General features: G+C 36.8%; 1 protein-coding gene across 2 annotated transcripts in view; it reads right to left on the minus strand.

Annotated features, from left to right (window-relative positions):
* Positions 1-23,269, minus strand: part of COL28A1 (collagen type XXVIII alpha 1 chain) — a 67,868-nt gene that overhangs the window by 41,603 nt on the left and 2,996 nt on the right. For both annotated transcript variants that reach the window (XM_008629931.2, XM_017729318.1), the window contains exons 3-15: positions 21,168-21,241; positions 19,509-19,664; positions 18,475-19,034; positions 17,794-17,814; positions 17,092-17,148; positions 15,795-15,848; positions 15,251-15,292; positions 14,557-14,583; positions 13,408-13,452; positions 10,814-10,858; positions 10,411-10,464; positions 2,123-2,191; positions 613-681 (exon numbers count right to left, since the gene is read on the minus strand). In XM_008629931.2, the coding sequence (XP_008628153.1) occupies positions 613-681; positions 2,123-2,191; positions 10,411-10,464; positions 10,814-10,858; positions 13,408-13,452; positions 14,557-14,583; positions 15,251-15,292; positions 15,795-15,848; positions 17,092-17,148; positions 17,794-17,814; positions 18,475-19,034; positions 19,509-19,629 (1,164 nt within the window). In that variant the 5' untranslated portion in view covers positions 19,630-19,664; positions 21,168-21,241. The remainder of the gene's footprint in view (positions 1-612; positions 682-2,122; positions 2,192-10,410; positions 10,465-10,813; positions 10,859-13,407; positions 13,453-14,556; positions 14,584-15,250; positions 15,293-15,794; positions 15,849-17,091; positions 17,149-17,793; positions 17,815-18,474; positions 19,035-19,508; positions 19,665-21,167; positions 21,242-23,269) is intronic.

A 23,269-nucleotide genomic window follows, 5' to 3' on the forward strand; every position in this document is an offset into this window, starting at 1 on the left:
GGCAGGAATCCTGAACTTCAGGTCCACCAAAGTCTTATCACTTGATTGTTTGCATCAACTGATTTAATTCCTAGTAAAATGCCATGTTTCCCAGCTCCAGGGATATAGTCTGGCACAGGAAATCTGGCCAAACTGGAACACACCTATCTACATTTGTGGCTTCATATGCATAAGAAAACCATACATTTTATAAATTTCAGGGAAAAAAAGCAGCCAGAGAGCATTAAATCATGATCTTGCCAAAGTTCTGTAATTCAGAACATAAAGACATAATTAAAAGCATGTAATTTGGGTCCTTTTTCTTGAAGTGATCCAAATTACACACAGGAGTCAAGTTTTAATTATCCTCAACTTAAACGAGTAGGAGTATACATATACAATTTTTTTATTTTCCCAAAACTGACTTGGGTGTGGTTTTATTCTCCTGCTTGGACAAGCCACATGCAACTACTGATGAAATAACTGGACTGGAATAGCTGAACACGCTCGTGCTGCACCAGACTAGGTACAAGGTGCTTATGGAATCAGTAGCCAGTATAGCTACTGACAATCAATTACACTCACTAAGACTCTATTGCATTTCAATTTCCAACGCACGTATCACTGACTTACAGGTATTCCCGGCTCACCAATTCCAGGAGGTCCTGGCAATCCAATTGTACCTTCTCGACCTTCAGCACCCTTGTGAAAAAGAAAATCAGAAAGTTCAGTCCTAATTCAACTTGGTACTTTTGAAGAGTGTAACATTTACGTATAGATGATTTAACTGTGTCACCACAAAGGCTTGAAATCTAATGTGTAGCTTCTCCTAAAGGAAAAAAACCCCCATACATGGTGTTTTAGAAACATTTGTAAGTACCCTTCACTTAATACTTGAAGCACTAGATTGCATTCCAGCCCTCAAGACACAGGGGTAACTGCTTAAAATTGCAAAGCCTAAGAGATGACAGACATGAGGGAGCTAAGTCAGACTGAATTTGGCTACAGTACCAAAGCAGGATTGCTGAGGCAGGAGGGATGCTCACTGTAGCCTCTATATAGGTACTCAAATTGTAGCCTGCCTGCTTCAGTGGAATATGGGATTGCATGGGAACTCTAGGAGCTGCATGCTTTCTGCATCTTCTATTTACAAGGTGTCATAATCTTCACAATTTCTTCACTTTACTGAAAACTATGTGCTTTGAGGATAAGGCAACAGAGGATTTTTATCTTTCTACAGAGCAGTAAAGAGACAGAGGGTGCCATTTCTTCTCCATAACCTATTTTCCCTTCTGGAAGGACCCAGTATTGTTCCTTTTACATGGCAAAATACCAGTTTCTGAGCTTATAAACCCTCTCTGTGTTCTGGGATCTGCCCCGCTGCACAGGAGAAATGTAGGAATTCAATGAACATAAAAATTAGAGCACTAAAAGCAAGAAAATGTAAGTATATTAGACAACGGCACTTGGCTCCAAAACATTATGAAAAGATGGCATAAAGCTACACCAGAGACTCAGCACCAGAACTAGAGTGCTCTGCCCAATTTACACTTCTTGTCTGAGTCTGAGATGCAGGTCTCTGACAAAACTCTCGTAAACTAAGGAGTCATGTTTCCTATGCAGATGTTTTTGTAGTTTTCCAAAGGGGGATCTGTCTGACCAGCATAGGCAGACATGACTTTTCCAAGGCTGGATTCCACCTTCCAGTCTTTTGCAATAAAATGAGATGGAGGTATTAAATGCTGCACGAGAGTATCTTACAACTTTTATGAATATCTGTTCCCTAGTGAATGACAAGGAAAATCTCTCACTTGACCATATATCACAGTGACTGAGATGTATTCCTATGTCTCCAAGTGTGGTTTACTCATTAATGCAACCATTTGCTAGTGCTTGAAAATTACCTCACACAGCAAATCCCCATTTAAATGGCATCATTTCTGACTTCTATCAATAGGATCATCATAAAAGTTCAACAGTTGCTGGAAAAGCAGGTCTTTTATCTCTATCCTATGTGAATATAAAAACCTGTCAATCAGTTTTACATTTAGATGATAAGAGTTTGATAAAACAATGAGTGAGAAATTTAATTCAAAAAAATGACTGCCCACAGTCATCACTTTAACATACTGCTGAGAGTTACCTTGGGTCCTGGCTCTCCAATGCCAGGGAGTCCTGGAGGACCATAGGGACCTGGAGGGCCTTGTTCTCCCTAAAGAGAAAAAATGGAAAGAAACTATTAATGTGAATAGAATTTCAACTAAATTCTGACAGTGTCTTTCCAAAGCCTCATTTAGGACTAGAGAATACATTTTAAGTAAAAAACAAATAAACAAAACAAAACAACTAAACCTGTCTTGAAGAAATAGGTTAAGATTAGAAGCAGGGTCAATATCCTGGCCATACGAGTTACTGAAAGAGATAATAATGTTATAAAGCCACTCTTTCAAATGCATCATGAAAGATAAAAAAAAAAAAAAATTTATTCTTTGTCCTATCTTTGGTCCTGACTTCATCCAATATTCTGGTGTTTCCACAGACTTTCCTTGATAGAAAGATGGGTATTTGGAAATGAAGCAGAGCTTGCAACACTGCACTCAAGGTTCTTGCCATAACAACAAATGCACACATAGCATGACTTCTGTTCCTACTGCTATCTTTGACTGCAGCTCCTAATTCTCTTCCTCCCTTCTGGATACTGTGTTTCTAAGAAAGCCAACACAGCCACATAAAGTTACTAACAATAAGTTACTAAAAACGTTTCTGTCAAAATGTGTTTATATTATGGGAAAGTGTTAATCTTTTGGGGATTTAAACTTTTATTTACTGAGAAATTTTATATGCCGAATTCTTTCAATGAGAATTTTGCACTTGGGAAGTCATTGGAAGTGTAAAAAATTACATTTCCTCACAAAACCAGTCAGGTTTTCTTTCAGCCAAAGAACGAAGATAAGATGCAGGAATGGAAAGATACAGGAGAAGTAAATAAACAGATTATTCTTGAAGCTTAATTTCTGATAACTATGCACTTGGAGTGCTACTGCTGCAGCTTTAAATCTAGAATAATGTGGAACTTGTTGCCCAGACTCAAATTCGTTCCACCTTAACAGTGTAATAATTTGGAAAGTAGCTATGAAATGTAAAACTTATTCAAAATGCAAGGTTTTCTAGCACATCTTTTAATTCAATAAATTAATACAGCACCAGGAGAAGTTACATCCTAAAAGGCAGAGACAAATCAGACAAAACTGGTATTACCCAGCAGAATAGCATATCTCCACACAGGACACTGACAGGGTATTAACAACATTGATATTGTGTTATTGTGGATTCTGTGCATGCAACTATTGCCAAAATACAAAATACAGCTAGAAGGTTAACTGTATTGCTAGGCAGAACTTATTGTTCTGGGTTCCTAATAATATTTTCATGAAACCTTTGGACCAGAGTCACAATTCAGTTCATCTGTATCCAGATTATTCACAAATGACAATTTTTACTGACATAAAGCCAATTGCAAATTTACCCGTTTTCCTCATAGCTGTGTTTTTCCTGATGTGCTTGTTTGAAACTGATCAAACAACAGCAACAACAATTCCTTAAATGACCCATCTTCTACACTTCCTACAGCCTGGTGCCCAGGAAGTTTTGCCTTTCAGCCCATAGGCTCCCTTACCTCAGCACCAACTCTGGCTTCAGTACCTTTCCACTCAACAAGTCACGTTAACAGGTTCAGCCCTGTGCAGCTTCAGGGCCTGAAGGCAGTCTAGGATGGAAAGGGATGGATCTACCCACTGCAAGAGGTGTCAGAGTGAGAAAGGAACAGGCACAGGCTGTTGTCAGGCAAGGCAGCATGCTAAGTATTAGTTGTTCCAATTCACAGTCCTTGTTTCTTCCATGGAGAAGGCAGACTGCTATTTCTGTCGTGCCAGGATGTGTGACCATGCCCCACAGAATGAATCCAAAAGATACGTAAAGTTGAAAATATATTAAAAAAAATCTGTCAGGTAAAAAAAGTCGTTCAACTGTATACAGCACCACCATGCCCTGGGCACGGCAAATGCAACTAAGCACACTGGCTTCAGCTGATAGAACTAAACCTCTGAAATGGTGTAGGAACTTGTTGCATGCTGAAAAATGATATCTGATAAATACAGGCTCATCTCTCAGCTGAAACAATAAGCCAACCCCCTTTGTTGTGCTTGGTAAGTGCCCTCCAATTTTTTCCTGTCATCCAAATGGACATTGTGTTTCCTGTTCATGCTGATAGTCCCTGACAGAATTTCCCAAGGACAGTAACTCTGAGGGATGCTTCCAATCACAAATAATTCACTCCTTTGCAAGTTTACCCACATGATAGAGCCAAGCCTTGAATGCAGCTGATAGTCCTACTGAAGTTAATATTTTTCCAAAAGCTCTACTTTTTTAACCATGATAAAAACATTACACAGTTTTCCTTGCAATGACTGGTGTCATGTGCCTTGCAAGAGCTGTTGCTGTAGGTATGGTACTAGTAGGTGCTGGGGGAGGGAGTGTAAGAAGCCCTTGTGATAAAAAAACCATGTAGGGTAGTATGAAAATGTTGTTCTCCGGAGCACTTTTTTATGGATAGAGGATGCCTGAATATTAACAGAGAAAGAAACCCAACCTTCTACCAGACCACATGCAAAACTTGAAAACTTAAATGATTCAGTCTGTTTTAAAGACTGAATGCTTCAACCTTCAAATGGCTATTAACAAATCTGGGTTTTATCTTCTGTGGTCTTGGTGCTACAGGTAATGTGGAATTTATGAAAACCATAAAGTTCTGGCAATAATAATATCACATTATGTCTACATGTAGAGAGAAAAGTCTGCTTCTCCAAATAGCTTTTTTGTAATAATTTTCTTCGTTTAATGCTTTGCTCACATTCTTTTTTCTCTCCTTATAGGGACTTTCCTTCAGGTGGCATCTAATATCGTCTGGAGCAATGGGAAGGAAAATTACACTCGATCTGAGCTTAATGTTTTAACATATTGAAATTGTACCATTTTAAGCCTGGAACATACTTAACAGTCTAACCCAAATAACCACCACCTGCCCCCCCAAATTGTTCATTATGTTAGGATGAGTTCCTGTTAGTGCCAATATAAATAATTTATTTCCTTTTCAGAAAGCCCATATATACTCTAAGGAACACAAACACTCTGTATTTCAGTCTACAGCTATAGTAAAAAAAAAAAAAAAGTCTTTCAAATGTAATGATTTTATCTTTAAACATTGGCAACAACAATGCAAATAGATTTAAACATTTTAACAGATACCTAGGAACTAAACTTGTTCATAGGAAAGTTGGATTTTTTCAGTCTCCTGGGAAAGTTGTAACTTGCCACATAAGTGAGGAAAGAATTCATATGTCATGAGAGAAGAAGCAGATGCCTTAGCAGTTCAATCTAGGACATGCATTTGGGAAAATATGCAATGATGGATTTTTCATAGAATTGTAGCAGGATGATTTTACAGAAATAACACCTTTGAATATCCACATTCAAACTTAACCTTTTCCTTATAAGTTTGAATACATGTCTGTTCATAAAACTTTAGCCTTTAATTGAAAATCTTATTACACAAATCAAATCAGAGAGGGTCCTTACTACAGTGGTGGATTTTAAGAACTTCATTCTCAGCCTTTCCATGAATAGATTGTGATTTCTAGAAACATGCACTTTATATCTAGTAGCTGGTTTCAGAGTTTAAATAAACGCAATGTCAATTCTGAAATGATAACCATAAGTACTCCCTGCTCATCACTTTTTTAGGAGTGGAGCACAGGTCATACCCTGATATCACACCCCAATTTTATAATCTGTAACCATATGATTCTGTTTGTAAATTATTCACTGAAATTTGTAACTAGTCACTACTATTGTCCTCACTAACAAACACATTTTCAAAAATTAACTGAAGTATACTCTTATGGAACCTTACTGGTGCTATTGCATAGAATACCTCATTGTTGGTCTGGGGTTTTTCTAATAAATATCAGTTAAGCATTTGAAAATAAACTAAACCCAGAAAAAATAATGTCAGCTAGTCTGAGTAAATCAACAGATATGTGCATGCCTAAAATAAACTTTTTATCCAACACTAAGAATACTAGGTGACCCCAATTTAGTTTTGCAAAATGCTATATTCATTCCTAGAACTCTGTTTTCCAGAAAAAATCATGATGATTCTGTTTCCTTCCTGGAGAGGAAACCAAGATGAATTAAGTCCTTTTGTGTTAGAATGTTGGATTTTTCCTTGTTTTTATTGCTATTGAAGAGCAAAGCTGTCTTCTATTGAGAACACAACAACACAATGTGGGAATAGGTAAGTCTAACAAAAGACATGAAGTAACCAGTCCAGATGCTGTTTAATTGTATGAACCGAATTAAGAGATACGTAGAACCTAAGCAGGAAAATGACAGAAATCAGGTTACTGAAAAAGTCAAATCATAGATGGGATTCTCACTGGATAATGTTTATGGACTGCTTCTGACAGACTATATTACATTTACAGAGCAGAACCAAGAGTGGCATGGCTTTTCTCTTTGCCAATTTTCTGTTTCTTGTACTTTTAGTCTTTTACCAAGTGAAGTAGGATCTTCTGTGTTTTGGAAATTGTTGAATCATCCAAGAAAATTGTATCATGGGCCACCCCTGAATTCTTAGTGAGACAAGGAACACAAAATCTGAGTTTCTTGCTCCTATAAGCTGCAGTTTGACAAGAGTTGAGTGTCTCTACCTTAGACCCAAGGTTACTAATTGGTGTTCTGCAAATTCAATTAATTAATTCTGTGTGATAAAATAACTGCATTTTTTTTCCTATTGGTTTTCTTCGTAAGTTTTATAGCTGAATGAGGTACACTTTGATCCAAGTTTTTATTTTATGTTACAATATAGATAATATGTGACGGCTGGTGAGGCTGAAGAATGCCTTAAAGTGAAGCAGATGTCTAAGAAAACATAAAGCACCAGTGTGAATAGTATTTCTTTTGGTATTTCAAGTTAGTGAAATAGAAAAAACAGCATAGAATTTGGCTTTAAAAATATTTTTTTCTTTGATAAACTTAACATCTTTGTATGAAACTTGTCAATGGGCAATAGAAAACCAGTAAACCAGGAAACAAGCAGAAGAATCCTGGTCCTTTGCTCAGGACTTGCTCTGGAAACAGGACCAAGATGTCTCGTTCAGAAGACAGGAGATACACAGTGAAAAGTGCCAGTTCCCAACTCCTATCTGTGCTTGAGTGAAGTGTCCTGTTACCCTCTAATGTTTTTCGCTTAAAAATTGTATTTTATACTGTGCTGTAGGTTATTGTTGGCACGGAAGTTTAGTATTTGGTTAAATGGAAATATATTTAGACAGGTAGATTAATAATAATAATAACAATAATAACAATAATAATAATATGAATTAACATACTTTTATGCGGTTTTTTTCTGGAAATGGAACTCAAATGTCTCATTTTAAATGCCTCAACCTCTTTATGGAGAAGGTTTATATATACAGGAATAAGATTATTTAGATGTTTTTGAGATGCTAGAACTTTGCAGAATTGCAAATAAGAGAAAAAATTTTTTTAAATTTGCATAATGGCAAAAACTGGTTCTAGTTAATGCCACACTGAGCTGCCTTCTGGGCAGGATACAGGTTGTTCAACATACTCACACATGGCTTGAAAAGAGGGTGGAAGTAAAGTGATGAAATTTGTCTGTATATTAAAGAGGTTATTAAATATAAGGACCAATTACAAAGTGCATTAGAAAGACTAAGAGGTTAAGGATGTGATTCAGGTCCATATGATTGCTTCTAAATGTTTACGTCTACATGGAAACAGGTTGGCTGAGTTCCTGTCAGTGGAAAGTTGTTCAGCGCAGGCAGTGGGACTTAGAGAGCTTCAACTCACTACTGGCAACACAATAAATCAGTATCATTAGAAGGAAAGAAAGTATTGCACAGTCAGGGAAACTTCACATTGAGATACTAGCCAGCAGCTTGAGAATAAGAAAGTGCCTATGAATAATAGAAGTAAAGATGAAAAGTTCCTTTAAGTAATTTCTTGGACAATGTTTCTCGACTCCATGCTACCTTGTTTCAGACAATTCAAATTGAATTAGTTAAAGGTGTAATGCCACCAAGCCTCTCCTGCTGGTGGCTGCCAGAGCCAGTGGCACCCAGACAACACACAGACAACACTGTCCTCACCTGTGTCTGCCACCTGGCACTGCCAAGTGACAGGATGCATCCATACCTGTAACCAGCATTATAGAGGTGTGGGATGCACTGAGCCGGCCAGACACATGAGTGGACTGTAAACTTCACTACTGAGACACAAAGCATCTGTAGGCTGAGGCTGAGCTGGAGTTTGTATTTTGAGGAACCGAATCTACTCTTTCAAACCTCAACATGGCCCAGTAACAAAGAATAAAATTCAGCAGCAGTGTTCTGTGTAATGTCACGTCGATACCAATGCCACCAAGATGAAGTCACTAGTTCAATTCAAAAAGCAGAAAGTATTAGCATGGAAAGGCCAAGGAACTGCACTAAGAATAGACTTATTTATTTAATCCAAGGCAATTATAAATAACTGCCACTTTTCAGAGATATTGTGTTATGTGTCATGAAAACTAATCTTAAAAGAGCAATTTAATAATCCTTCGGTCAGGACAAAAAATATTGGAAGGACTGGTATGTGTCTGAACCAAAAAAGGCCTTGACCTTTACTAGCTGAATGGCTGCTTATTAATCTGAAAACAACCACTGATTATCTCTACTGATCATTAAAAAATTTTTCACTCATGTCAAATAAGCCCCAAAATGCCAAAGGTTAGCTTTGGCATTCGGTACGGACATGAGATAACCCTTAAACATACATATGCTTCTTCTATACTCTTCAAGTATAATTATCTAAGCGTGTTAGCTAAAGTTGTCTGGCAGTATTTTTTTTATTATAGATGTTTTGAGCATGGAAAAATCTCATCTGTAGGCTTTGAACAGCAGGTTGGGGAGTTGGAAGCTGATAAAAGAAGGAAGCTTCTTATTCTTACAGAAAATCTGCAGCTAAAGCCTAACAAAAGACCACAAATATTGTATCCATGTAGATGGATTCTAGAGAAAGATGTATGTATTTTACAGACATGAAAGTATGTGAAGAGACTGACAGGAGGACATAAAAGATTCAACAAATACAGTTCTGTATATAAAAGAAATATCTGGTCCTACTGTCATGGACTCTTCAGTGTGAAATGACAGATAAAAAAAATTACTGTCATTTGCTGCACTGAAGTTAAGAGACTCATGATTTTTCCACCACACGTATGAATAGCTTCTTTCAAACCCATCATCTTTCTTTTTCCACTTCTGAAATACTCTGCAGAAGCTTTCCCAATCAAGCATTTTGTTGAGAAGATGAAGAAATGAGAAGTATGAAAAAGCATTTGTCAGGAGGAGGAAAATCATGGTGGATGGCAATATTCCAAACCTTTTACAATAAGCATTTCCCATATCTAAATTTATTTCTGTGAATTTTCTAATTAAATTGTTGCCTAAGAAACAAAACATGAGTGTTTCTATACTGCATCTTTTACAAAGCAGCTTTGTATGAATTAATTTGCCTTGTATAACTTAGATTGTTAGCCAGGCTATCAATGATCCTGTCATAGAAAGTTGTTGCATCAAACTGATAAATGAAAGACCTTTCTGTACCGAACATTGATGTTAATAACTCTCCCATGGGCAAGACAACTGTGTTCACATCAAGCAATTTCCCAAAGGTTTGAAAACCAGAAGACTTCCCAAATTAATCACAAACTTTATCCAACTGATTTTGCTTGACAGGGTGTAGTCATTAACTCTAAATTATCTATTTTAAATATCACTCAGGCAGTAATTGTCATAAAATCTCTCACCTTGACCAATTTCAAAGTTGTCTTAAGTTTTTACAGTACACAAGCAATTAAAAATTGTTATAAATACTCAGTCTGAAGGTTTTAACCAATATCTAGAAATACTTAAAATCTTTAAACACAGGCATTATAGACAAAAATATTCTAGAAAAAAAACTTCCCAAGTGATGGCAAAAGTCAAGACACATATTCAGGTGATTGAAATTCTGACATAAGTGCTGTGGCTCTAGGGAGGCCCTTGTTTGCATCCTATTGTGGCCCTACAAAATGCTCTTGGAGACCCAGATGGAGAAGTGGCTGTATGTGCCAACAACACCAAGCCTTCATCACATGCGGGTGCACCGTGCAGGTGGGGACATTATTGCTATGCAAATAACACCAATAATAAAAAAACTACTGACAAAAAAGGACACTAGAATATAAAGATTCTACAGAGTTTCTGCATCCTCTCTCCCTATACAAATAACATATTCAATTACACATACACAACTACATCTTACCTTATTGCCTTGAATGCCTTTTGGGCCTTGCTGACCTGGATCTCCCCTGATACCCTACAAAAAAGTAAAAGCAAAGAATGAGCTGTCTTTGAAGACACATATAAATTTGGGGTTTTACTTCCCCTGAATGGGGTGCAGTATAATACAGCACAATTCTAAGCTCTAAAGGACAAGAGTTTTCTGCATCATACCTTGTGAATTTTGTTAATATTCAAAAACCAGTGCTGACAGAAAGGGTATCTTATTACTCCATGTGAATTGCAGGACAAAATTATTTGGCAGACTCTGCTGTCCTGGTGCCACATATACCATGGCTGTTCTTCACAGAATTGACAGGTTGTATGTAGAAGAAACTTACAGAACATGTCTTTCCTTTTTATTTGGTAGCTTTTAGTTCCCTTACCTGAGGTCCCCGAGGTCCCGTAGGGCCCACAGAGCCTTGCAGACCCTGAGGAAAAATTGGATTCAATTATCAGATTAAAAGGAAATTGCAATCTACTTTCAAGTGTCAAGAACTTGAAATGTATATGTAATGGCTCAAATCTCTGTTCAAGCATTTTAGGGACTTTATTCTCTCACCAGAGCACTGCTGCTCTCATACTGTATTCAGTAATTGCCTGTTACATTTCACCCTCATTATTTGGTTAAAATACTTTTCATCTACAACAAGCATAGTGAATGGCTACTTAATATCTTAGCTATTTGATTAAAAAATTTTTATTTGCTACAAGTTTTTGAATTTAGTTCCTAGAAACATATTAGATACAGAATTCTTAATAAAAATGCTGCAGTGTATATACCAGAATAACTTCAGGTAACTTTGCCTCACTAACTCTAACTGCTGTTCAGTAGCCTGGCAGAATCACACTAATAGTTCACAAAATCCATCAAAAATGCATCCAAAAATTTAAAATGCCATGCTATTTAATTCCATTAGCTGTGATTTCTCCATTTAATGAGTTCTTACCAGTCACCACTACTGCAGATTATTCAAAAATCATTCTGCCTCATTGTTTTTTGTTTAGTCACCATAATGCATATTCTACAGAATTTCACTACTTGAGTAAATATTCAGTTATAATTTATTTCTAAAGCAAAAATAGTTTTGAACAAATTTACTGTTTTTTTATTTCTCTTACTTCTAATTAGTAACATCTCTGCAGGCAGAGGCACTAGCAGACTGCTGCATTTTTCAAGTTATGTGTCACATTTTGAACTCCTAATAGCCTTGACAAATTTAGCAATGATACCTATGCAGAAACTCCATCGATTGCCCTCCCTAGAGATTGAGAGTCAGAAATTTTAAAAGATTCTCTACTCCCTGGTGTTTGCTCCCAGGCCAAGCATCAGCCACCAGAGAGAGAGATAATCCCACTCAGTTCCAGCACATTTCCAGCCCAATTACACAAGGAATGAAGGCTACAAACAGTGGCTGATGCAATGATGGCTACTTTTGGTAGCACACAAACATATCACTTGAGTCAGTTCTGATTTCAAAGCCAAACAGAAACTGTCTGAATTTCAAGCCTGAACAGCATTTGAAAAAGCTCTGATATACAGCACCAAAACTACTGGATTCAGTCTGATCAGTGAGATGAAAAATTGGTTGTGGAAAAATGCAACATTTTCAAATCAGACTCCCAATTATGCTTCAATATCCATCACTCCAGTTAAAGACTGATCTCAGAACATTGAATTTGCTTCTCATACATTTGGCTATATGTGTTCTGTGTCTGATTTTGTCTAGCCTAGAATGCTTTCTTTAAAAATAAAGTCATAACTTTGTTCTATCTTCGGGATTTGTGAAAGAGGGAATTCTGGAACTGACTGATCCCCTGCAGAAGACAAAGTTTTTTCATCACTGTCCTCAACAGAAATGAAGCAAGCAGATTTCTGGCAGCCCCGGCATATGTTTTCTATATCCAGATTCCTTGGCTGCTTTGATTATGCTCTTTGCCAGCTTCTGAACAGCTTCCTTTTAGCTTAGTAGACATTTCAGATAACATCATGCTATTTCTCACTTATTGCCTGGATAAAGAAGGTATGATCTTTCTTTATTCCTCTGAGAGATGCAGCTCTCTCCTTTTTCATTGATATTTCAGACTTTTCTGATTCACTTGCTGCCATTTTGAACCACAGTATCCCAAAAGATATTCTCAGCCTTTAGGTTTTCGTTATAGTATAATCCCCATTCTTCTTTGCTATAAGTGTTTCTGGAATGAATATTTATTAATTCCTACCTGAAATTAATCATCAAATAGCAGCTTCCAGGAAAACAAAAACTTTTCAAGGTGGTCTTTGATAAAGGTAAGCATAATATGGATGGCAAAACTGAAGAAATGTGCTTTTATAGAATGATAAGTGCAATGTAGTTGGTAGTTCTTAACAATTCTAACTATAAATCAGTGGTTTGCATTACTCATACAAACCTGCTTGTATGAATCAAGATACATGATTATCTCACTTAGCAGTAAATTATCCTTCCATCTCTCAGAATGCAAATAAACCAGATAAAAATCTGTATTCACTTGCAACATTACTGCACTCCAGGTTAAAAAGAAAGGAGGACAGGGTAGAAGTGTGAATGCACAGAGGGGCTCGTAGACCTGACAGTTGGTCACGTCGGGTAAGAACCTGCTTTTATTGCAATATAACTTTATACACTCAAATTGAAGTCAAACTTTTACGGAAATAAATTGGGTGGTCTCTGTAAAATGCTCAGTCCAGTGTAAGCAAGGCTTGGCATTGGTCAGGGCAGCTTTTGTTTTAGGCAAGGATCTGCATTTCTTATGCAAAATGGAAAAAAAACCCAATGCGGTGAACTGTGGGTTCAGTTTCTATAAATCATACTTCTACTATGAATGTATCTCTACCACCAGGGAATTATAAGGTGTTCCAAATCTAAAATAATCTTTTCAAGCTGTTTTTATGAATATGTTACATTGTTTTCTAGTATCTTCATCAAGATAAAACAGTTCAAATAAAAATTATACTTACTATTTCTCCTTTTGTTCCTGGGGGTCCACATTCTCCCCTTTCACCCTTCATAAGAAATCAAAGGGTTCACAGCTAAACAAGATGATTTGATTATACTTCATGCATTAAAGACTCTGCAAGCAGTAGCATAAGAAGTTTAGTAGACTCTGAGGACCTGGAAGTGGTATCATTGTACATGGTCTGTAGAAGATATGATCTGCTCTGCTCAAGATAGATTATTTCTGAAAATGCCTGCAAAACATCCAACTTACATCAGAGAATAATATATTTAATATCTACTAAGTTTTGCTGCATTTTTCCACCTCGCTGCACCACCTCCAGAGATCCTTTCCGTGCTCTGATTTCATTACTGTGATGTCTGAGATTTTTCTGAATAACAATTGTGAGACTGTACATATGAAATGAAGAAAGAATTCAGTGTTTCACTGATGATTTAACATATCGATAGACACATGAAAAGTAGACCTATGAGTCCACTGTTCCCATTTTCATGAAATGTTACCACAAAATTGACTGAAGCATTTTACTGACGAATACAAAGATTCATAGAGGCACTGCTTTTATTAACAATGCAGAGAGATAAGTGTCCAAAACAAGAAAAGTCAAAATGGAATTATCTCTGTTTCATTTCTGACTATGATGGTCCACTTTGTAATTTCATCTCTAGAATCCTGCAAGTTACGGAAATGTATACTTTTTTATCTTCTTGGAGAGACTATGTTGAAAATTTTCTTGATCAAGCATTAGCCCTTCCAAGTTATAAATAGCTTAAAACTAAACTTCCTTGTGGAAAGTTTTTTGAAAGCTAATCATTTCCACATTGTGTTTGTAGTAAACATTTTCACTTTCTTTTCACTTAACGTCTTATTCAACCCCCAATTTTTTTTTCCTTCCAGAAACTGCATTTCTGGATGTTGCCACTCTTCTTTTTATATTTAGATTACATTCTGTGGTTGGTTTATTTAATTTTTTTTTTTCCAGCAATCCAGTCTGTAAGCATTTACATAAATTATGAATTTACTTCTAGGGATTGCATTAGGAGCTTTCACGACAAAAAGACAAGACGAGCTCTTTTTTCCATTCTTTCATGTACACGGTCAGCAAGTGACAATTTATTTTCAGACTACTTCTATTCTACAGAAAACTTACCTTTTCTCCCTTGTAGCCAGGAGCACCCTATTTAAAAATTGAAAAAAAGGAAAAAATCATAGAAGAGAAAGCAAAGGCTTAACATACTGCTAATTTAAGTAGAAAAAGCCCCACTTCCCCAGTAAAGAATTATGTTTCAGAAGTTTAACAATTCACAACAATAAAATATCTCTCTGAAATTGCTAAACATATAATTATCTGCAAATCTAGATGTCTATTTTTTACTCATATATTAGCTGTAAATATGCCACTCAGTTTGCCAGCCTCCTAGTAGATACATGCTGTCATTTAAATGGGACTTTTAAACTGAGTTACTCTTCTACAGGGAGTAGTGTTAATCTTTCTCCAGTGAATCAACAAGAATTCTGAGAATTATCAGTTTTTAGAAGCCACTGAAGGACTATCTAGTGTTTTTAGTAATGACATTTTCAGTTCTGCCTTTGGGATAAATCTAATGCAAGTCAATTCAAAACCACACAGCTTTGAAAGTTCCTTCTTCCAGTAGCATCTCATCTGTATAGTTAAGCACATGGTTAGACTGTTTCTCTTAGTATACATGCTTCTGTAAACCAGGCCTTAGTGTAGGTGCTTTAAATAATTGAATAAAGTAGACATATAAAAAATGAAAATAACATTTTTAGTTCAGAAAATGTGAAAAGACAAAGTATGAGTTAGCACTGTAGTAGTCACATACCTCTTCACCTTTTTCTCCATGATCACCTTTTTGAGCATCACCCTATTGAAAGCAAAGGAATACAACTGAAATATGTATTGCCCTTTCATTTATCTGTATTGCACTAAAACCAAGAACACTGTTAACACTGTTACTATTTACTAATATTCACACTTCCTCCTTCCACAATTAAGGACACATATTTCCTGAACATTAACATAGAAAACTCAACTATTGTCACTGGACAACTGAAATCTTAGTCAATAGAGTGAAGCACTCTGCTCAAGGGATCTGTGTACTGTAAGAAAGCTCTGTGGAACTTAAAGAGCCGTCAGCTATACTCAGACACCTCTGCTGCCAGAGGAGAACTGGAATGATAGGCAGTGTTAACTTGATAGCAGTTTAGTTTTAAATTTTTCTCTCACACTTCAAAAGCAGCTCACTATAAACTAGCAAACCTCAATATTTAGAACTTATTTTAACATACTTTTCCTTTGCTATATTCATACCTATGGTTTGAATAACTGGATAGAAATTTGCTTTATTTCTTTTAAATTCACATTACCTTGTTTCCTTTTGGTCCTGGGTCACCTTTCTCCCCTTTGCCACCAGCACTGCCCTGAAACAAAGCAAGAAAATGTTATTACCATTGTGAGGATAAAATTCACCTGCTTGTCTAAGACCATATCTTAGTGCAAAATCATTCTGGAATAAGCTTTGGTAGAAACCCCTACTGATTCAAGTATGGTACACGTGACACAACATTCATTTAGCTAAACCCACTCTGGTATTATCAGGTATCTACAATTTTTTTTTAAACAATATTCAACGATAAATAGATTTTCTACAGAGCATCTGAAAAATCTAATCAGGAAGGCATTAAAGAAAGCAAACACAGTTCTTCCTTCCCATTTCTCAATTAACCACCACTATCTCATCTTCTCTGCTTAGAAAAAAACAGTACAGAACAGTTAAGGGTCAATACTCAGCAGCCCTAAGGAAAAAATTACTGCACCATTATTACTCTTTGGAGGATCATCACGGTGAGGACTAGAAAGTTTGGTGTACACACATCTGTATATGTAGTTACAACATAATTTTGGATAAAATAACTTAAAAAATCTTGGATCTAAAATTTTAAATTGCAAACAGAGGTTCAGATGCACGTTATCCAAATGCACATTATCCACAAGGATTGAATGATAGGCCCTGGTGTCATAATCTAACTGTATGGTTGATTGGTTAGAGTCTAGGGAGAAAGATAAAAACCTCTGAATGCACCTTGCTTGTCTCTGGGGGAGATATTAAAGTCAGAAAAATTATCAGAGAACACCCACCATCTGAACTCACACTTTTCTGTTCCTTACCAGAGCCAAGAAACATGTCCTGAAGTGTCACAAGAGAAAAGAGAGTGTTGGAGGCAGAGTTTTAGATCTTTCCTCATACAGCCCACTACCTTCAAACTTTTGAACCTTTACTCCTCACAAAAATAGAAGTTGCTGCTGGATGAAAACCTTTGTCTACTGGACCTTTCCTTCCCCACTGCAAGATTCAAGAATAACTTTTTCATTTGGGCTCCAAAATCATGTACTTATTTATCCACAGTGTTTTATTACCCAATAATAGAAATACATTTTCAAGATACTATCTGATTATGGATAGATTTTTTTTCTGAGCTCTTTTAACAGTGGCCTTTCACTACCAACTTCATATGCTACAACAAATCAATCTTTTTGCAGTATGCGCACAGCTAATGTCTTGGTTTTTACATAGTTTACATAGTAACCAACTGAAGTACTGTGCAGTATTGATTTTGATTAAAATTCAAATTCTTGAGCCTATTCAAATGAATGAATACTTACAGAATCACCTTTGTCTCCTTTTACTCCCTTTTCACACTCGCAGATCTTCTGCACACACTACAAGGTTAATAGAAAGATAAAGCAGTATGTTTTTCAAATATATTATTTCAAAATTTTAAAGTGAAAGTTTTGGTTTTGCCTAGCCAGAGACTAAAGAACATAAAAGTGGAATAATAGGAAATAAAAGATGTTCTAATACATTTATTTCTCATATAATCAACATTAAACTTCCATATAGAGCAACAAAAATCTGTTACTTGCTTTGTTTATAACAAAAATAAATCTCTCACTGTAGTGACTGTAGTTACTGTAATAATTACAAATGTTTAAGATAACATATACACAGTACACAGCACTGTGAAACCTTATATAAATTTTGAATCATTTTGACATTGTTATTGTTTTCTAACGAGACCACAAATTAACTTGCGTATCTTGCATTAAACATATTCCACTGCTGTAGGAAGAGTTCTTTATGTCTTACTGTTGATACTACTCACTAATGAGCTAACATCATAGATTTCTCAGGAAAAGGGACAGAAGAAATGGAGGAAAGTTAAAATAAAAGCAACCATAGTCAGAAAATTTACCCAGAGATGGAAGGCTGATTAATCCTCAAGTATTGTTGCATTATAGAAGAAGCAGACTTTGGGAAGTCTAGTGTCAATAACAGTAATCAAACACAAAGCTCAAAAACCCTACCTGCTTCTGTAGCAAGGCTTCCTGAAAATAAAATAAAACAAAAATATTACTTTCATATAGATATGATTTAATTTAACAGAGTACTAATTTTTCCCCTCTAGTTTACAGAATTTCCAAAGTGAATGGTAGAGATACCTTCATCCCTCATTCCTTCCTCAAAGGGGTAAGAACCAGTCTGTGCAACTATTCATAGAGAAAAGGGTTCTGGGTAGAAAGAGAGGGTTATTCCATGTGACCCAATGATCAGAAAACACATGAGAAGTAATGGGATAGCTAAACAGACAGTATCAAGGTGCAGGGCTAACAACAGGGACCATGAAAAGACTTCCTAATCTAAGGCCTTCCCATGGAAAGCCCTACAAGCAGAATATGTAGGGGAAGGACTCAGTGACTATGCATGAGATCAAGCTACCTTCTGAAGTGTTTTCATTTGCTCAGAGACACACTCTGTGTGCTGGGAAACACAGCTGGGAAACACAATAACAGCTGAGCTGTTATTGTCCAAGCACGTAATTCCTTGGAGGGGGGCTGGGAAAAGGAAGCTCCAGCTGCCCTGACTCCTGCTGTAGCAGAGAAGGCACCACAAAACCCTCTGCACTGTCTTCAGGGCTTACCTAACCAAAGTCAAATGAAATCTGCCATGGGTAGACACGTGACAAGAATAACATCAGCATAACTTACCAGTTCCAATGCTACATCAGCTACCAGGTTCTCATCATCCAGGGATAGCACATGTTTAGAGGATGAATCACCAGATACCATGCGCAATTTTCCTTCTTGGACTGTTTTCTTAGAAAGGCCAATGGTAAAAAAATGTATTCCAAGACTTCTGGCTGTTGTGGCTATACCCTGTACATTAGGGCTGTTTGGATGATCCACACCATCAGTCATCAAAAAAGCCACTTTTACACTTCTCTTACGACTTTCAGTTTTAAACAGCTGAGTGGCATTTGAAACTGCATAATAGGAGTAAGTGCCATGGCCAATAAGGCCCAGAGAATTGATTTTCTGCTTAAAATTCTGGACATTTTTCCAGGCTGTAAAGGGATGATCAATGCTGACTGTGCTGCTGAACTGCATACCTGCTAGTTTAACATTATACATGTGGGACTTAACTGGCTTCATCTCGAAAATGCTGTCAGTTATGTTTCCAACAAAATTCTTCTGTAAATCAAACAACTGATTTTTGGCACTTTCTGAACTGTCCAAGATAAAGACTATATCAATGAGACACATATCACCTGTAATGGAACAAGAAAGTTAAATCTATGAATGATGGGAACACCTGCACAACAGATTTCAGATAATTCTCTGCAAAAATTATTTTCCCAAAGATTCCTCTGTCTTCCCAGTAAAAATTCTAAGGATAAATTTCACTGTAAAATCCCAGAAATTCTAATGCAAACTGTCAAGTTAGCGTCTTCATGGGATTGTTTTAGTATTTTAGTTGATATTGTATACAAAATTTTCCACATGCAATTTAAAACAAAAAGTCAGGTTTCTTATAATTTCTGTTAAGAGATATGCATGTCCATGAAAATCACTGATTAAACTGGAATCCATGCCCAAGTAGTCACAAAGTATTTTCCAGCCCTGATAATCAAAAGAAACATTTTACATATTCACATGAAAGTTATCAATTACTAAATAATTATGCTAAAATGCATGGATACCTGCAACACGGTCAACCAGAAACTTTAAGAAAATGGTTTTACCTTCATCTTTTGGCATGGGAGAGTAAATATTCTTTCCTTTCTTTCTGTTTTGCCCATGTACTACCTGGTTTGTTATCATAGCCAGAAGTATAAAGCAAAGGAAAAGACATTTTTTCCTCATAGTGACTTTCCTCCCAGTTAGACAACTTTTCCTTCCTGTTGAAAGTAAAAAGTAAAAAGTATGTGAATACTTCATTAATAGAAGCAAATAAATAAATACAGATACTTTAAATACATCTTTGTGGGAAGCATGTGCTGGAGAACATATACAGAAAACAATTCTATAAGTCACTGTGTAGCTAATTTAAGCACAGTAACCAGCACTACCTCAACTCTAGCTCACATGTATAGTAGAACCTGTTTCATTACAGAAGAAATATGGGTATAACCCAGGATTGCCTTTTTGTTCTTAACAAAAAGTCATTTGAATAGCTAACAAAAAAAGGTTAAATGAATTGTTACTCTATTTATTAGGAATAAACAAAGATCTGGGTATTTTGGGATACAGATATATTACCTAGGTCTGGAGCATCTGTATGAACAACTTATTCCTCTAAGAAACAGTGGCTAAGTAATGAAATTCAGTATGTTAATATATTATTAACATTACATGGCTATTACAGAATATGTGCAATATTTTTCATAAAGACAGTATTCTACTATAGGAGAAAGTTTCACGAAGGATGTCTGGACTTCAGGCGGCTCTCTTAAAAGCTGTTTATTGCATAGGTGAAGTTACAGCATTTCGGGGAGTGGGTATCCAGAGCCAGCCCTACAGCTGCCAGCTCCAGCTGTAGGCATACCTGAAGCCCCTTTCTGTTCAAGTTACAAAGCACTTTATACTTTTCTTTGCAGAGTATCTTAACACATAACAACCAATAAACACCATACACAATACCTTTACATTTGCCTATAGCCTATCATAACTACTACCATCACCATATTATAGTCATTATTATCCAATCACAAGAGTAAGTAAGTTACAATTTAAGCTTACAATGGAGAATTCTCAGACCTCTCTTTTTCTTCCTACATCGACATTTCTTGTTTGCCTGCCATATCTCTCTTTTTGGTAAAGACATGTTCTCTATTTACTTATGCTCTTCTTGAGCATAAGTAATATTATTTACTTGGTGAAAAACATGTCTTTGTTTGTAGTCACATACCTTTGTCCTACTCCTAAAAATCTCCTTCCGACTCATCTCCAACCTTTTCCTTCTCAGTTATTCAGTGGTCAGTGTTTCAGCAAAACATCTTTTACTCTATATCAAAACTTGCTTCCATTTCTACCTCATCCTCAGTTTCTACATTCAGAGATCTTTCTGCCAAGCCTACATGTCTGTGAAACTTTCTTACCAAACTTTCATCCTCCCCAACATTCTACTCTAATGAGAATATACTGATAAAATGAAAATTAGAACATTTAAATCAGCGATTCAACATATTTCTAGAGTACACTGAAATATATTAAAACTGATTTACAAAAAAAAAGCCTGTATTTTATAAAAATTCATTTTAAATATCAATAACAACAAAGACAATATGTTAAATGTAAAAATCCTTCCTAAATCCTCTTTTCAAGTCCATCAAGCAGTCACATATACAGAAACCGTAAGTCCAGTCCTCTAAAAACAAAAAGGAAATAACAAAGCCTCTTACCTTTGAAGGCATTCAGAAAGCAAATTGTGGATTGAAGAAGTTTTCAGCGTAGAAAATATGTCCTGTAGGTCATACTGGAAAATATGTTTTGTTTACCAAAATAAAGCAATCTACAAATAAATAGCCTATCCACTTGTAAATGGCTCTATCTTGCATGTAGATGTTTTATCTTTTATTGCTGCTGTTTAGTTGGCCAAAGTTTAAATGAAGATCATCGGGCACTTGGCCAGGGCTGAGCAAGAGACCAAGACATTTTATTAGAAGGGACAGTGTTAGTCTGGGACCACAAGTGTTTTTCCATCTTAAGTAACTGTACTTTTACATTAAAAAAAAAACCAACACTTTTAGGCAACCTACATCTTTACCCTTCACTCTGCCAGTCACATGTCTTCACCTTGTCTGTGTTAATGTTGCAGCACTGGCTAGATCAGAGATATGAGAGCAGTACATCACTTGCAGGCTAGAACTGAAGTCTGACCTGATGGTTTTGACAGTCTGCAGGACTCAAAGGTGGTAACTGCATTAGCAATTACAATAATAAAAGACAACTTAAAAAAAAAAAAATTCTTCTTGAGCTGGTTTCCTCAGAAATTCTTTCTGCTTTTTAAATCCTCTGAGGGAACAGACACAGATAGGATATCTGAAAGGTGATGGGTCATTTAGGTAGCTTTCAGAATGTTGCACGGAAATTATATTTGTTCTATGTACTGGCATGCTTCAGAGTAAAGTTGTGTTATCACAGTGTTAAGTTAAAAAATGGGGTGAGAGAAAGTACGCAATGATGAGTCTCAAGGAATCATAACATGCCCTGAGGGAGTTAAGTACAAATGCCCAGCAGAAGGTTAGCAGACACCCCCTAGACAGGCACTGCCTACCAGGCAAGAAATCCCTCAGCACCTTGGTCACAGGGCAGAAACATAGAACATCCTGAGCTGTTAGGGACCCACAAGAATCATCTAGTCCAACTCCTAGCCCTGCATATGCCAAAATGAAAAATCACACCATGTGTCCGAAGGAGTTGTCCAAATGCTTCTTGAACTCTTACAGGTTTAGTGTGTGACCACTTTCCTGGGGAGCCTGTTCCAGTGCCTGTTCCTGGCTGCCAGGACACACTGTCAACTCATGTTCACCTTGCCATCAACCAGGACCTCTAGAGCCCTTTCCAGCCTCTCATTCATCAGTCTGTCCATACATACAAGGTTGTCCTGTCCCAGGTGCTGAATCTGGGACTTACCCATGTTAAACTTTATACAATTGGTGACTGCCCAGCCATCTAATTTGTCAAGGTATCTCTGCAGGGCCTCTCTGATGGAGTCAACAGCACCTCCCAATTTAGTATAATAAGCAAATTTACTTAGTATACCTTATAGACCTGTGTCCCAGTCATTTATGAAGATGTTGAAGAGCACAGGGCCGAGGATGGAGCCCTGTGGAACCCCACTAGTGACAGGTTGCCAGTCTGATGTCACCCCATTCACTGTAAACCTGTGCCCGACCCCTGAGCCACTTGCTCACCCATCATGTGATGTGTTTATCCAGCTGTGTGATGGACATTTTGTTCAGAAGGATGTTGTGAGAGACAGTATAAAAAACTTCACTGAAATCCAAAAAGATTATATCAACTGGCTTCCTTTGATCAACTAGGTGGGTTACCTTGTCATAAAAGGAAATTAACTTTGACAAGCAGGACTTTTCCCTCATTAAGCCATGCTAGCTGTGACCGATGATGACTGTATTGTCCTTCAGGAGTTTTTCACTACCTCCCAGAACAATCCTATCCATAATTTTACCAGGCACTGATGTGAGACTGACACACCTGTAGTTACCAGGGTCTTCCGTCTTGCTCTTCTTGAAATTTCCCAGCTTCCAGACAGCTGAAACCTCTCCAGATTCCAAAGACCATTAAAAAACCATTGAGTGAGGTCTCACAATGACATCATCCCTTTGAGTACCCTAGGATGAATCCCACCAGGCCCTACAGACTCAGCAAAATCCAGCTGGAGCAGAAAATCCCATGCTAGTTCAGGGTTGGCTGGGATATGTTGAGTAGGAGCTTGTAAGTAAGCCAAGTACATTAAGCTTTTAAGTGAGCAGAGGACATT

The sequence above is a fragment of the Corvus brachyrhynchos genome, unplaced genomic scaffold (genome assembly GCF_000691975.1).
Source record: "Corvus brachyrhynchos isolate BGI_N302 unplaced genomic scaffold, ASM69197v1 scaffold142, whole genome shotgun sequence".
NCBI classification, from domain to species: Eukaryota; Metazoa; Chordata; class Aves; order Passeriformes; family Corvidae; genus Corvus; species Corvus brachyrhynchos.